At 48.8% G+C, this 12,620-nt stretch overlaps 1 protein-coding gene across 3 annotated transcripts in view; it reads left to right on the plus strand.

Moving 5' to 3' along the window:
- AXIN2 (axin 2) overlaps positions 1-12,620 on the plus strand; it is a 46,199-nt gene that overhangs the window by 18,120 nt on the left and 15,459 nt on the right. For all 3 annotated transcript variants that reach the window (XR_011305154.1, XM_069655055.1, XM_069655054.1), the window contains exons 4-6: positions 7,248-7,350; positions 10,502-10,642; positions 11,521-11,999. Coding sequence is in view for 2 of the 3 variants with exons in the window: in XM_069655055.1 (XP_069511156.1) it covers positions 7,248-7,350; positions 10,502-10,642; positions 11,521-11,999 (723 nt within the window). In the remaining variant the exon portion in view is untranslated. The remainder of the gene's footprint in view (positions 1-7,247; positions 7,351-10,501; positions 10,643-11,520; positions 12,000-12,620) is intronic.

The raw sequence follows: 12,620 nt of genomic DNA on the forward strand, positions 1-12,620 counted from the left end.
CAGAGGCGCATTTCTCGGGCTAGTCACTGCGGGGCCACGCCGGGGTCACGGCGGATTCGCGGGGCCGAGCCCGACCGCTAGAGGGCGGCCTGTGAGGGCGCTGCGCGAAGGGCTGATGCCAATCGCTTCCCGGCTATTGTTGCTCGGAGGGAGGTGGGGGGCGGATACAGGCAAGGGGTTACCCTTTCCTGAACCTGTGCATGCCACATACCCGCAGAGCATTAAAAGAGAGGGGCCGTGTCTTCGTGATGGCTGCACTTACTTGCCAACAGCTCTTTGCATTCTGGGAACTGTGGTTTGGTTTTTCCAATTACAAACAGGGTTCAAATGGAGTGGTCTCCAACTTGGCAGAAAGAACAAGGAAGGGCTGAAAGGGGTCACCCATGACGTAGCCGGAATGCATATTATTTTGGCACCCGTTACCCCTGGAAATGAGGTCCCTTTTCTTGTATGGAAATTCTGTAGCCTTGCCCTGCTTCTAGAACAGTGGCATTCAAACTTTTTTACACTGTCCCCCCACCGTGCCCGCCCCCCGCATTCCCCATTGGGTACACATATTGCTTCTGCCCCCACAACCCATAACTGCTTATATTTACTATTAAAATCAGGTGCTCCAATTCCTTTTTAAAAAGCCTGGTGCCCGCCCTGAACACCCTTCGCCCTCCCCTCAAGGGGAGGGGGGGCAGTCCCACGGTTTGAAGACCACTGCCCTGAAGCCAGGCTTTTTGCTTGGTAGCATTTGTGTGTTTTTTGTTTTGGTGGCACAGAGGGCGCAATGCTGCATCAAATCCACTAGAGGGCCCCCATGACACCCATGCAGCTCACCCTTCCCGCGTTTCCAGGGACGCCTCATTTGCTGTGCACGGCGTTTCTAGCTTTTGTTCGGATCAGATCAACTCTGGGCAACAGGCTGACTCCTTGCTTGTGGAATTGGCATGACACGTGTGCTTTTGACAGGATTTCACGTGGGCGCACTTACCTCTCCTGTGAGTTGCTTGACCATCAAGTGGGGTGCGGCGGTAGGTGTTCCAGTGTGTACCCCACACGCGCCTGTGCTTGTGTGCGAAGGATAGCACAGGGGCAATGCGCTGGTCTTGGAAGCAAGACCGCGCAGAACGACTCGCGGTTCGAATTCTGGATCTGTGCTTAGAAACCAAACTCCAGTATGGTATTCGGTGCGTTAAAAAAAAAAAAAAATATATATATATATATATATATATATATATATCTATATCTGCTGTTAGCCACAGCTCCCTTGGCATTGTGTTCAAGAGAAACTCGTGCAACCAACCAAACCAGGTGATTTTCTTCTTGCAATCATAAAGGTGTTTCTTTGTCAAATGGACCTTTTTCCTCACAACTTTGCAAAACAACACACTTCCCAATGATTTCAACAGAAAGCTTCATAGGCAGCAGGGCCCTCAGAACGGATGCATTCAGAGGTTAAGAAATTCCCTTTGCTCTGTGCACAGCACATTTAGCCGGCACACTAAGAGGGGTGACTCCACGTGCTGCCTTGGTGGTCAAACATGCAGTATTGTCAAAGGAGAGACATTTCACCACTCTGCTAAACTACGGGTTTCATGATCACAACTCTTCCTTCATGCCTGCTTTGATGTGCATTCATGTTCCTCCATACTAAGCACTACTGAGTGCAATCAATCATTAATATGGCATTTCCCCATGGAGTCCTTCGCGACCCCAGAATGTCACGAGGAGCGTTCAAGTGACTGCAAGTTGACTGCGTGCAGTAACAGCCATTCCATTTGCCAAACTTGTGATGGGCCCTCAAGTTTGCGAAGTACCTCTAGGAATCTCTACATATTATTTATTTATTTATTTGTTTTACATTTGTAGCGTGCGCCAAACCCTTAGGCATCTGGGCGCTGGAGAACAGCTAGCCCACATTACAGCGGTTAGCACAAGCAACAATAGAGAGCATAGAGTTGGCATAATCATGTTGAGCATATTTACAGACATAAGATATTTACAGATACATTCTTCCCGTCAGTACAAAGTCAGAAATATTTACATGTACAATCTTAGTCACGTAGGCTGGCTAATATGTCTCAGTGGGGTTAAGCGTCTGCTGCCGAGATAGCAGTATAGTCTTAGAGTCAGAGGTTTAAATCCTGGCGCAGTTCATTCCGGTTTTCATCCTTCGTAGGCGAGTAGACTGCGAGCCATTCTACTTATAATCTCGTTAAGGCACTCAACAATTCAGTTTACATTGTGGCCTTTGTAAACGGTCAATATTTCAACTGTTTGTTCTTTACCATATGTTGTCAAAATTCGTTTATGTAAAAAGAGAAAAATATTTAAAACATTCTAGAGACTTAATTTTCTTCTACCATTTCTGCTAGAACTTTGAACCAAAACTACAATTCCCAGAAGACTTAATTTTGCTAAACGAAATGAGTGGACATAGAACACGAGCGATACCAAGTGTGGACGCTTCTCCCATAACAGAAACAAGACATGAACACCACGCCCAGCACTCAGAACAAGGCCATTGTTTAGACAGGTGTAGTACCACATAGACCACTGCAAGCCGCATGGTGCCAGCCAAGTGCCCGCCGCATCGAACACATTGCAACATCACTAGCTCACCCGCGGGTCCTGCCAGGTCAGTCTTGCTCATTAGCCACGGTTACAGGACCTTCAACACTTGACCACAAGCACCACAAGCACCCACCAGACCTAGTCAGGGAAACTAGAACCCTGCCGGCCTACCACCGCTGAGCAATCCTTAATAAAAACGAAACCAAGGACAGCTCGGGCCATCCTTCCTCGCCAATACCATCAGTTCAGGCGCATAGGAATCTGGTATTTTCGACTTCAGGGTTCGCACCTGCCTCTCCCTTGTCCCAATGACATTCATCCCACCTATTCCCCATAGTCATAGACGTAGGACGTAAGTAAACACAAATAAAACGGTAGTCCTACTTCTATGTCGCTGGCCAGTTGCGAGGGGGAGGGGTGCTCACATGCACACTCCTCTCATTTGAGGGGAAGAGGGAGGAAATGGTGTGAAAAGCATTCACGCTCCCATTCATGCGCAGGAAGGGTCGCGACGGGCCCAGTTTCGGGAATCTGGTCCCAGCAAAAAACCGTGACCGTAGCCACCCACCTGTCCAATCCCGGGACAGGGTTTATAAAACTGAAAAACTCCTGTGACCCCTTCCCGCCCCCCCCCATCCCCACCCCCTGTTCATTTCCCGGGACTGTCCTGGGAAAACCAGGACATCTGGTCACCCTAGCCAAGAGGCTATGAAAACATTGCAGAAGTGTTGCTTCCACTTGAACTTACATTCTATATTGACATGGAGGCGGTCTGGACAGGGCTCAACTCGAGGGTCCACGTAGGTGAACAGAGTCCACCCACTTATTTCAGAAGTCCCCCTACTTTTTTCAGAGTGCACCTGGATATGCTAATTTCTGGTGACACCTCATTCCTCTGCTATGTTAATGAGTCCCCACACTTTTTTGTTTATTTGTCCACCCACTTATTTCAGAAGTCCCCCTACTTTTTTCAGAGTGCACCTGGATATGCTAATTTCTGGTGACACCTCATTCCTCTGCTATGTTAATGAGTCCCCACACTTTTTTGTTTATTTTTTAGGACTTGACCCCTGGCTCTAGCACTACATCCTAGGCACACAGGCTGTTGTGGCGGGGGTCTGCTACTGGAGGGTGCAGTTCTCGGTCCCTTTTTCTTGGCAGGCCTGCCTCTCAACCCCACATGCACTCGCTGTGCCAAGGGCGCTCCAACTCCATAAATCGGACTCGCAGTGTTTGCCTTTGCCAAGCCCAGTAAAACAGCGCTCCCTCCAGAGATCAATTTGGTTTTTGGATCTTTTTAATGGTCATAAAACCGCGTGTGCATTTCCATTTCTTGATAAAGGGGGGAGAGTGGATTTTAATCCCTGCCGCCCCCTTCTCGAGTATCTTATTGATGGATGTGCCCAGGACCCCGGGGATTGCGGCTGAGTGAACTTCAAACATTACCTTATCGCACTAACCACGCTTTTGATGTGGCGGAGATCAGAGCGAGCCGCTTTCGCTCTAGACCCGTTGCCAAACGAGGCTGGGAGTGGACGCATCTGCGCATGTCTTTGATATTTCAAAGCGGTCGCGCGACTCCACTCAGGTGGGGCCCAGCCCTGCGCGAGTCAAACGGCCAAGGTATTTGGTCTGACTGAGATGGCAGCCGGGTACACCCTAGTGTTGTGCAGCAACTCACCAGGAGGGCTGGCAGACATGTAACCCGCCTGCTTTATGAAGGCCAGTTTCTGATTTCTTATCCTATTCCTAGCCCTTGAAGTAGGGTGACCAGAGTTTCAAAGCAAAAAACCGGTACTGCCAACAACATAAAAGAGGGACTACCCCATCGCAACCCACCAATTACCGCCCCTCCCCCAACACGTCCCCACAACCCTCCCAACCATATTTCCAGCACTTCTCCTTTCTATAAACTGTATATGATGTCATTTGTGCAGTTTTGTCTGTGAATCGTGTCATGTTCATTCAAAACGAGCGTTAGCTCTAATTGATATTACATGGCTTGCTGTACAATAACTTCCAAGCCAGTCTCTGTGGCACAGTCAGTAAGTGTTCTGACTTTGTTCTGACTTGTACCTGAGAGGTTGGGGGTTCGAGCCAAACCTCCAACTTCAAAAGTTTGAAAGTGGTGTGAAAAATAATTACAGTTTAATTACCGTAGCCCCCCAAACATGCAAACCCCAGACGGGGCCCGGGACAGAGGGTGATTTCCCCGGACTGTCCCGTGAAAACCCGGACTTCTGGTCACCCTACCTTGAAGAACTTATTTTTCCGGTGGGGGGTGTGGACGGATTATCGTTTTTTGCTTATTCTGTTACACTGCTCATTTAAATTGGTTGGTTGCAGTGATCTTACTTCTCTTGTTCCCTCCCCACGCTGCCTTGTGGCGCCTGGAAACACCATTCTGTTGTATAGGCGCCTAACAAATTCTCAGTAAAAAAAATAATATACTTTGGTACCCACCTAGGCCACATTTTCTGCTAGTTGTATCCTGGGGGATTTTTCCAATGCTGGCTTGTGAAGTCCTTTTATTTTGGGTGAACTCCTGGCACCATTGCACTCTCGCTCCATGGTAGTTGCCCAGCCTTCAGCTTTCATAGTGCAGTATGGTGTTGGATACTACAGGAGTCGAACGTCATCTGAAGGGCGGCAAGGCCTTAACTCCCAGGAAGCATTGGTATGTATCCAAGACTATGGACTGTGTTGGACAGAACATGTTGATGACCCTACTTTTTGGAAAGGCAGGGTTTATTACTCACCAAACCCTTACCTCTAGAAATGTTACTCTTCTGCCCCCTAGTTGCTTGTTTTATTGAAAGCTTTAACGTCAATTCTGCTGAGCTGGATGCTAATTCTGTGTGGATCTTGGTTTTTGTATTTTGGTGAAGCCTTTGTAATCGATTGGATGCTAATTCTGTGTGGATCTTGGTTTTTGTATTTTGGTGAAGCCTTTGTAATCGATGGCAGCTGTTCAGGATAGAGGAACATTTCCTAACGTGGCTGGAGGCAAGACATATGAAATCTGACTTGCTTCGTGGTCACCGTACTGCAAACTCTCTGTTCTTGGGCAAAGTGGTGGAGAAATATGTGGTCATCCAACTGTACTTGCCTCATTACCAATGTCGCTTTGGAGCACGACGCGCCACTGAAAGCGACTCCCCGTGCAGCGTGGCAGAGATGTTTCCTGACCGGCATTGGTGGATCTCTTGGGATGGGAGGAGGGGTGAGCAGATTTAGTGTCACGAGCCACCACTGGCTTTTGTCCTATCTGGGTAGATTTCAAGCCTCTCTGATAGGGGGATGTTGATGTCATACAGGGTGTCCCCATGGGCTTTCCTTCGCCTGCTTTGTTTGATCATTACAATAGAGCTATGGGCGACCAGTTGTCATTTGCTGGCAGTTGAAACCAAACTCAAGAGCTTTGACAACTACATTAAGAGTGTATCCTAAAAATGGGTGGCCTGCCACTTTGCCACTTTAAATATTTTCTCGTGGGTATGGAGTTGTGTCTTGAGGGCCATTTTTCAAAGCAGAGTCCCAGAATAAATGAGTTCTTGTCTTGGACTTCAAAGACAACTCTTAATTGTCAATGGCAGCCTTGCTTGGCCAAAGGGATTGACTTCCCATCGGCTTCGACTCGCTCATGTCCTCTGGTGATCGTCGGTTGTTCTTCTTTTGTAGACTAACATTTTGGTGGAGGTTGAGGTCCTTTATTGGTTTGCATCGTTGGGAAAGGATTACCTGACCATTATGGGTCGGATTTTAGTACACTGACCACTTTGTGGCCATCGAATGCGTTGGCCCAGAAAAGCAGACGTGCCCCTTGTGTCCTCAATGTTCTCCTGTTCCTTTTACCCCTAGACTCGATCTAGATCTATACCTCTGCAAGACACGTACTTCCGCTCCCCCCCCCAATCCTAGATGCTGAGATGAAAGTTTCAGTACTGTTTGCCCCCTCCCCCACCTCTCACTCTCAAGCATCACTTGCAGCACACTGGCCACTGCCACAACTACCAGCCCACACTGTGTTCCTCGGGACCCCTACTCACAAATCCCTTACCCAAAGGGCATCACCACTGCGATGGCGCCCCTGGCCTACCTTCTGAGATGTCCGAACTGACATGTTGGATGGACACTCCCAATGGCCCACGAGGCTCTACACTAACCTCTCTTGCTATGCTCAAACACCCTAATCAGTGACCAATGAAGCCACTGCCCCAATGCAATGTTATATCCCCCAAACCCCGGCAGACATCAAACATACATCAGAACACTACATAATGTGGGGCTAGGATGCATTGGCCGGGGCTGTAGTATGTATGTATGTTGGTTGTAGTCTACAACTAACATACATACTATAGCCGAGGCCGACACGTCCTAGCACCACAAACACTCAAGGGGATACAAATTCCTCTATGGTCTTGAAACAGAAAACCTAGAAACAGACCTACACACAGAGCACAAGACAGCAAAGGTATTTTGCACTTCCCCTCTCCTAAGCACTAATCTCACCCAACCACCTCTTTCATATACTCCAGAGCACCTGGAGACCAAGCAAATGGCAGCGGAGGGTGCTTTGACTCCCAGTAACATCAAATATAGTCAATGAAGTCATTCTTAAATTCTGATTTGAATGGGCTTTGAAAGTCTTTAGGGTAACAAGGGATATATTTTGAATCTTCCAGAGATGAAATGCCACCTCATCGTCTCGGCAACCGGAAGCACATCCAGCGTGCCATGCAGCGAAGCGTGAAGGCCAACGGACAAGTTTCTCTACCTCATTTCCCAGTAAGTAGACCGCGTGTGGTACAGCGCTCACTAAACTTTTTATCTTGCCCACGATGAGCCAAGTGCAATTATAATTGTGTCAACTTGCACCCTACTAAATGGAACTCTATCCATTGTGGCTGTGTTCATGCTCCTCACTGGACAGCAGTACTAGCTTCCCTTTGGGAACAGGTGGACAAAATATGCGGGTTTAGGAATAGTACCACCAGCCTGGTCTGGAAATTGTGAGGGCCATGACCCGTGGGGCAGTAGTCACCCTAGGATCTAAAGAGAACTTGCAGGGGTAAAGTGTTCAATTCAACTTGCAATCTACTAGCCAGGCATGCAATCTCTCTCACCCTCCCAGTTCTCCACCTGCACACAGAACACAGTTTCGCACTCACCACAAGTCAATTCTCACTCGCCACTCGTTAGTGGCGAGGGCAAATTATGATTCGCGGAGCGACGAGTGCAGTGTACCGAAGCTTTAAGGGGCAAGTAACAACACACCGTATACAGTGATTTCCACAAAAGGGACTGGGTGCTGCTTCTTCAAAGAAGCTCAGGGCAGATCAGTGTAATGCACATGTGCACTGGTTTCTTGGTCTTCATCCTTCCCTGCTCTGAAATGACCACAATTTTCCTGTATATGCAATGCCCAGAGTTGCTTTAAGGTCTAAAGCAGTGACTCCTACCTCCTATTTTGAGCCTTGATGTTTTACCAGTAATGATTGACTGGGCAAAGGTGGTCCTTGGGGGAGGGAGGGTTGAATATGATGATCTGCAGCCTCGAGGGTCTAACCCCAAGCCTTGAATACCAGTGCTAAAGTGCAGTTTAAGTGGCTTTTATACAGTGTGCATATTGAGATGTATGGCCTCGGAGCGCTGTAGCCTTGTCTGCGGCTCGATGGTTCTGGGGGTTCCGCAAGTGCAATAGTGGAAGTTTGGGAGGTTTGCATGTGAGCGACGCGCAGGACAATGTCGGATGCCAAGCGCGCCTTTATCTGGAACCCAGAGATCCTCTACACGCCGCCCATGGCTACTCCGGCAGATGGTTCCTGCCATTGGAAACGGGCCTGGCTGAGGCTCTGCTGTGGGTTGGCAAGGGCGGGCCACAATGATTGAAGAGCGCATAGCCAGAGTCGCTATTCTCATGCATACTGTGTAGAGGCCAGGCTCACCTGTTGACTGTTACTCTCTTGCTTGGTAATATGGGGTTCAGTCGGGCAAGTTACTTTCCCCCTATTATTTGTCACGGTTAGCAGCACCTCGAACAGTGGTCTTGAAACTGTGGAGCTGCCTCCCTAGGGGGATTACATGATATCCAGCGCCGTAGGCTCTGTAAAAATGGATTGCAGTGACTGTTTTTAATTGTATTGTATTGGGTTATTTATATAGCGCTCTTTCCCAATTTGTATGGCCTCAATGCGCTTTGTGGTTGGAACGCCGTCGGTGACCACGGTCAATGTGGTGGGAGGTTCTAAGAGTTTAGATTAAGAGATGCTTGTGTGCATTTTCGCCGGCTTAGGACTTGGGTGGCTGGCTAGGCTCCACTAACAGAACATATAATCAGTTCTAGCCTTTGAGGAGGACCGGAAACACTATTTTTACTCAAGCAGCAGTGATGGGGAGGAGGAGGATTAGAGGCTCGGGGGGGGGGGGGGGGGGGGTAAGTATAAAAAACGTTTGAACACCACTAACCTAGAAACAGCCTGGACATCCGTGCTCAGTGGAATATAAAAAAGGGTGTTATTTAACGGGGTGGCACCGAGGCTCCTGGCTCCTGGCTTGTTAGTCCGTGGTCATAGTGCGGCTCTTTTATGGGGAAATGATGGCAGGAGGTGACATTTGAGGCTTTTCAAACCCTGGGAGGAGGTCTTTTTCTTGTGACCCTGAAACCCGCACACTTGAGTCGCTAATTAATGATTGTATGGGGCCCCGGACCTTCCAAGAGAGACTTCACGCAGTGCCCTGCCCACTGGGGTCCAAGGAGGCCTCAGTTGTCCCAAGCAACCAGGCCTGTTGGATAACATTTCTCGCCTTTGCTTGCCCCCCTTTCTTTTCTCTCCCCTTCCCCCTTTTAATGAATGTTCTATAGCCCCTGCTTGTAAATTACATTATTTTGTCCCGGGGCGTGGAAATCGACTTTCTCCCTCGGCTGGTGCTTTGATCACGCTTTGAATGGAGCCGGCCTGTGTGCAGCTGACGGCTTCCTGCCGGGCCGCCTCCTTCGCTGCTTTCTGCCCCTCGCATCATTTCTGGAGCTAAGTGGTTGCCGGAGACCCGGCCTCATCTGGCAGCCCATTGGCAGCGCTGTCCTGCAAAGGCTGTTTTGTCTGGCTGTTGTGGCCACTCCGTGGTGGGCATTTCCCTCTGTTCTGCCACATCATGTGAAGATGCACGCACACACACACACACTCACACACACAGCCCCCTCCCCTTTTCATATTCCGCACTCGTTTTGGAGATGTTCCTCCTTTCCCTTGATAGCTTTGCTTCAGGCAGCCAGGCTCAGCAGTGCATCACTGCAAGCCTGCAGCAGGTTTTTTCAATATTTTTTGTACAAAGGCATGGCAAGGACAGGAGGGGGGAAGATCTAGGACACTGAGACAACACTACCTCAAAGGTGCCCAGTATGGAGCCAGGAAATAAATTACCACTTCTCCTCTGATCTAGAGCTGTTTGACTTCTCCTTTTCTATCCCCCATCTTATTTTTTTAATTTCCCAGCTCCTTTCTGTTTATAGGAGTTTTTTTTTCATTCCTTGAGTTACTCTTCCTCCCTCCCGACCTCTGGATTTTTTTTTTTGATGTTTGACAACAGTCTTTGAAGATCCTCGACTTCAGAGTAAGCGACTGATGGGCTGGTTGTACTACAGAGGGAACAAGCGGTGCCGCACGGAGCGCGACCAACTGCTCCCGCCGAAGGCGAGTGCCGGCAGGGAGGATGTCACTCCATGAGGCCACAGGACGTGGCAGATAAAAACTCATAGCCGGCCATGCCCGCCTGAGCTCTTTCTCTCTGCTACTTCATCTGCAACGCTGCACGCGCTGTGGCAAGGCTCTGGATCGCATTTCGTTGGCTATCTTGTACTCCGGATCGTGCTTTTGTTGCTTGCTTGTGCTCGCCCTGCTCAATCATGGTTCCTCTCTTGTGTCTTCCCTCTGTATAGAGGACCAGCCGACTGCCCAAGGAGATGACCCCCGTGGAACCAGCTGCCTTTGCCGCAGAACTCATCTCCCGCTTGGAGCGACTGAAGCAGGAGAAAGAGACTATGGATTGTCTGGAGGAGCGGCTACAACAGATCAAGGAGGTAGGAGCCTTATCAACCCCTTGTGGTATGTTTTATGTAGTGCTTTGTCAATTATGCATCATACGTTTTGTGCATCAGGTCGCCTTGGCTTCACGTCATTGTTTGTCGAATGAAAATCTCCCACATATGCTTTTTGTTTCCAGGTTCCAGATTGCTGTTAGCCTTTGGTTATTGTTTGTATGCTTGACTGTTTTGTCTCTTTTCTCTAAGGTAATGATGTGTTTGAGGTGTCTGTTCTTGTTTGGACTGATGATGATCCAGCCATTGATGTTTGTGCATCAGAAGCTATTGTGGTTGCCCTTCTTTCTAGGCAGGTGGTTAAGACAGTAACCTGTGTATCTCGTTGAACCAATTTACAGTGATCGTGAGATTTTTCTTAATGCCCCAGTTTCTCGAAGTCAGACGATGATCAGTGTTTTTCAGTATTCATATCAGTCTATTCGATGCTCCCGGCGTATTCCTTGCAAGTGGACAAACAATGATTGCTGATGTCTCCATTGCCTAGATGCCCAGTGACCCTGCGATTCCCAAGTTTCTGGATTATTAATGGTTCAGAAGCTGTTTTCTGGTTACAAAGTGGTCCCAAGATTATTTCTGATCTGCATTGATGGTTACCCAGATGATATTCCAGGATTATTTTTTTTAAGACACAGGATGTTTCCGAGTTTATAGTGCTTTATTTACAGTTGGCTAGTGGGTGCTTCCGTTGTGTCTGGTTTCCTGTGTTTGAGCGGCCCAGCGTGTTTTACTTTGCCTAAGTTGTCGTGTCTTGCGTTTGGCTCATGGTGGTTGTGACCGTGCAAGATGCTGTTACCTTGATGCGGTCAGTGTATGTTGAAGTAAATTTCAGTCTTACTAATCCTGTTTCTTTTCTCCAGGATGAAGAGAAGGAAGACTCTGAGTTGCCGCTCAGCACTCCAGACAGCCGAGAAGCCCAGTCGATGCTGCATCCTCTCGCCCTCCTACCTGCTGGCAGCTACGAAGATGACCCACAAGCTATCCTGGATGATCACTTGTCACGGGTGCTGAAGACACCCGTCTGCCAGTCTCCTGGGGTGGCCCGGCATAGCCCTCGCTCGCGATCCCCCGATCTCCTCCGAGGGGGAAAGCCACTGCCGGTGTTTGCCCCCTGCCCGGTCATAGCCAAGGGATTTGTCACCAAGCAGACTACAAAGCATGTGCACCATTACTACATCCACCACCATAATGGACCTAAAACGAAGGAGCAGCTGGAGGTAGAGGCTGCACGTCGCGCACAGTGCTTCTGCACCAGTAGCACGGACTATTGCTGCTATTTAAAAAGCAAAGGCCATCCCAAGGGCACTGACTTATCCCCAGGACCCACGGAACCCTTTGGGTAAGCAGAACACCCCTTTATCAAATCTATGTACATATGTAGAGCTCAGGTTCACTCCAGTGGGGCATCTTGGCACTGATGGTATGTGTTTATTCTCAGCTAACCCAGTGGTACTCATTTTATTGACTTCTGAAGGGTGCAGGGCTGCTAGACCTGATGGGATTCAAAGCTGCCACCTTTGGGTCAAACACAGATCCCCGTAGTGGACGTATAAATCCACTGATCCGGTAGTCTAGTGTGGGGGTGGCAACGCTTTACTATATATTCAGCTCTGTACCATTGCCGCCATGCAGGGCTTCATCACTGTCTTCGGTGCTGTATGAATGACGTGGATCCCTACTTCCTGGATGTGTCTGCTGCACTCCCTTAGTGCCCCTTTCTAATTAATGTATTTGTTCCTGCACCATAGTTGGTGAGTCATCAATAGTGTACTCTGTTTTGCACTATAGATCTTGTGTCATCCTAGTAGATGTACTTTGTCGCACACATAGGTGTACTGAGAGCTGCTCCATTGGTTATGCGCCATCCTGATAGATTAACCCTGTTGTTTGCCATCATACATTCACTTACCATATGTAGTAGGGGTCCTGTTATCACAGGGGAGGGCCTTTGGTGTCTTGA

Source organism: Ambystoma mexicanum, chromosome 3q (assembly GCF_040938575.1).
Source record: "Ambystoma mexicanum isolate Mex_15411 chromosome 3q, UKY_AmexF1_1, whole genome shotgun sequence".
NCBI classification, from domain to species: Eukaryota; Metazoa; Chordata; class Amphibia; order Caudata; family Ambystomatidae; genus Ambystoma; species Ambystoma mexicanum.